We start from the raw sequence: 1541 nt of genomic DNA on the forward strand, positions 1-1541 counted from the left end.
CCTTTGTCCTATCGTGGCTGAGTGAGTTAAGGCAGGTGTCTGGGAATCCCAGAACGACGGTTCGAGTCACCGCATTGCCCCAAAATGATTTTCCCAGTCATATATATCGCCATTGGGATTTTTTTTTGTGGTGAATATTATTGTTATTGTTAATAATGCAAACCCATTATTGGTACTACTTCTGTTGCTATGGTGACTAGTAGAGCTAGCAGCTGAGCACTGAGCGCCCAGGGCAGCTGTGCACCAAGCAGCCAGGGGAAGCTGTGCACCAAGCAGCGAGGGCCAGCTGTGCATCAAGCACCCAGGGGAAGCTGTGCACCAAGCAGCGAGGGCCAGCTGTGCACCAAGCACCCAGGGGCAGCTGTGCACCAAGCAGCGAGGGCCAGCTGTGCACCAAGCACCCAGGGGCAGCTGTGCACCAAGCACCCAGGGGCAGCTGTGCACCAAGCACTCAGGGCAGCTGCACAAGATGGACCAGCTCTCATGGTACTGGAGCCGTGCCGACAATGCTGAGCAGCCCTGAGTGTAACATGGCAGAGGGCGAGTGTCTTATTGATTAGTTCAAAACGGATTTCAATATTGGCGAAGGAAATGTGGCAGAAGTGATGTAAGCCCGTTATTGATGGTATCGTTGATGCTTGCGTTGATGGCAGCCCTGTGGCAAGCGTTGATGGCAGCCCTGTGGCAAGCGTTGATGGCAGGCCTGTGGCAAGCGTTGATGGCAGCTCTGTGGCAGGCGTTGATGGCAGCCCTGTGGCAAGCGTTGGTGGCAGCCCTGTGGCAAGCGTTGATGGCAGCCCTGTGGCAAGCGTTGGTGGCAGCCCTGTGGCAAGCGTTGATGGCAGCTCTGTGGCAAGCGTTGATGGCAGCCCTGTGGCAAGCGTTGATGGCAGCCCTGTGGCAAGCGTTGATGGCAGCTCTGTGGCAAGCGTTGATGGCAGCCCTGTGGCAAGCGTTGATGGCAGCTCTGTGGCAAGCGTTGATGGCAGCCCTGTGGCAAGCGTTGATGGCAGGCCTGTGGCAAGCGTTGATGGCAGCTCTGTGGCAAGCGTTGATGGCAGCCCTGTGGCAAGCATCTCTGCTGGACTATTCAGTGCAAGTTGTTGGACTAGGCAGAGAGTGAATATTGATCATAAGCTCATGACTATATAAATGTCTTCTAGGATAACATTAGGTGTTACCCAGTGGACGGGACTCAGTGATCTTGATCTGCATTCTCAGTGCTGGAAAAATAGATGTGGTGTAAGGTAGAAGTTGTATTTTGATCTTGTAGATAATAGAACGTACGAAGATAGATAACGTACGTAGCGTAACAAACATATGTAGCGTAACAAACGTACGTAGCGTAACAAACGTACGTAGCGTAACAAACGTATGTAGCGAAACGAACGTACGTAGCGTAACAAACGTACAGAGCGTAACGAACATACGTAGATAGATAACGTACGTAGCGTAATGACCGTACGGAGCGTAACGCACGTACGCAGATTATCTCATAGATAATAGAATATAGAAGTTTAAGATGACTCAAATGATAGTCA

At 51.6% G+C, this 1541-nt stretch overlaps 1 protein-coding gene across 1 annotated transcript; it reads right to left on the minus strand.

Moving 5' to 3' along the window:
• Window positions 1-293: 293 nt before the first annotated feature.
• Window positions 294-1076, minus strand: LOC138359800 (peptidase inhibitor 16-like). The gene has a single exon (XM_069319504.1). The coding sequence runs from the start codon at window positions 1074-1076 to the stop codon at window positions 294-296; it is 783 nt and encodes a 260-aa protein (XP_069175605.1).
• Between the last annotated feature and the right edge of the window lie 465 nt (window positions 1077-1541).

Source organism: Procambarus clarkii, chromosome 93 (assembly GCF_040958095.1).
Source record: "Procambarus clarkii isolate CNS0578487 chromosome 93, FALCON_Pclarkii_2.0, whole genome shotgun sequence".
NCBI classification, from domain to species: Eukaryota; Metazoa; Arthropoda; class Malacostraca; order Decapoda; family Cambaridae; genus Procambarus; species Procambarus clarkii.

Coding starts and splice junctions, on each gene's coding strand:
- LOC138359800 (XM_069319504.1), bottom strand. CDS start 1,076: ATGCTTGCCACAGGGCTGCCATCAACGCTTGCCACAGAGCTGCCATCA.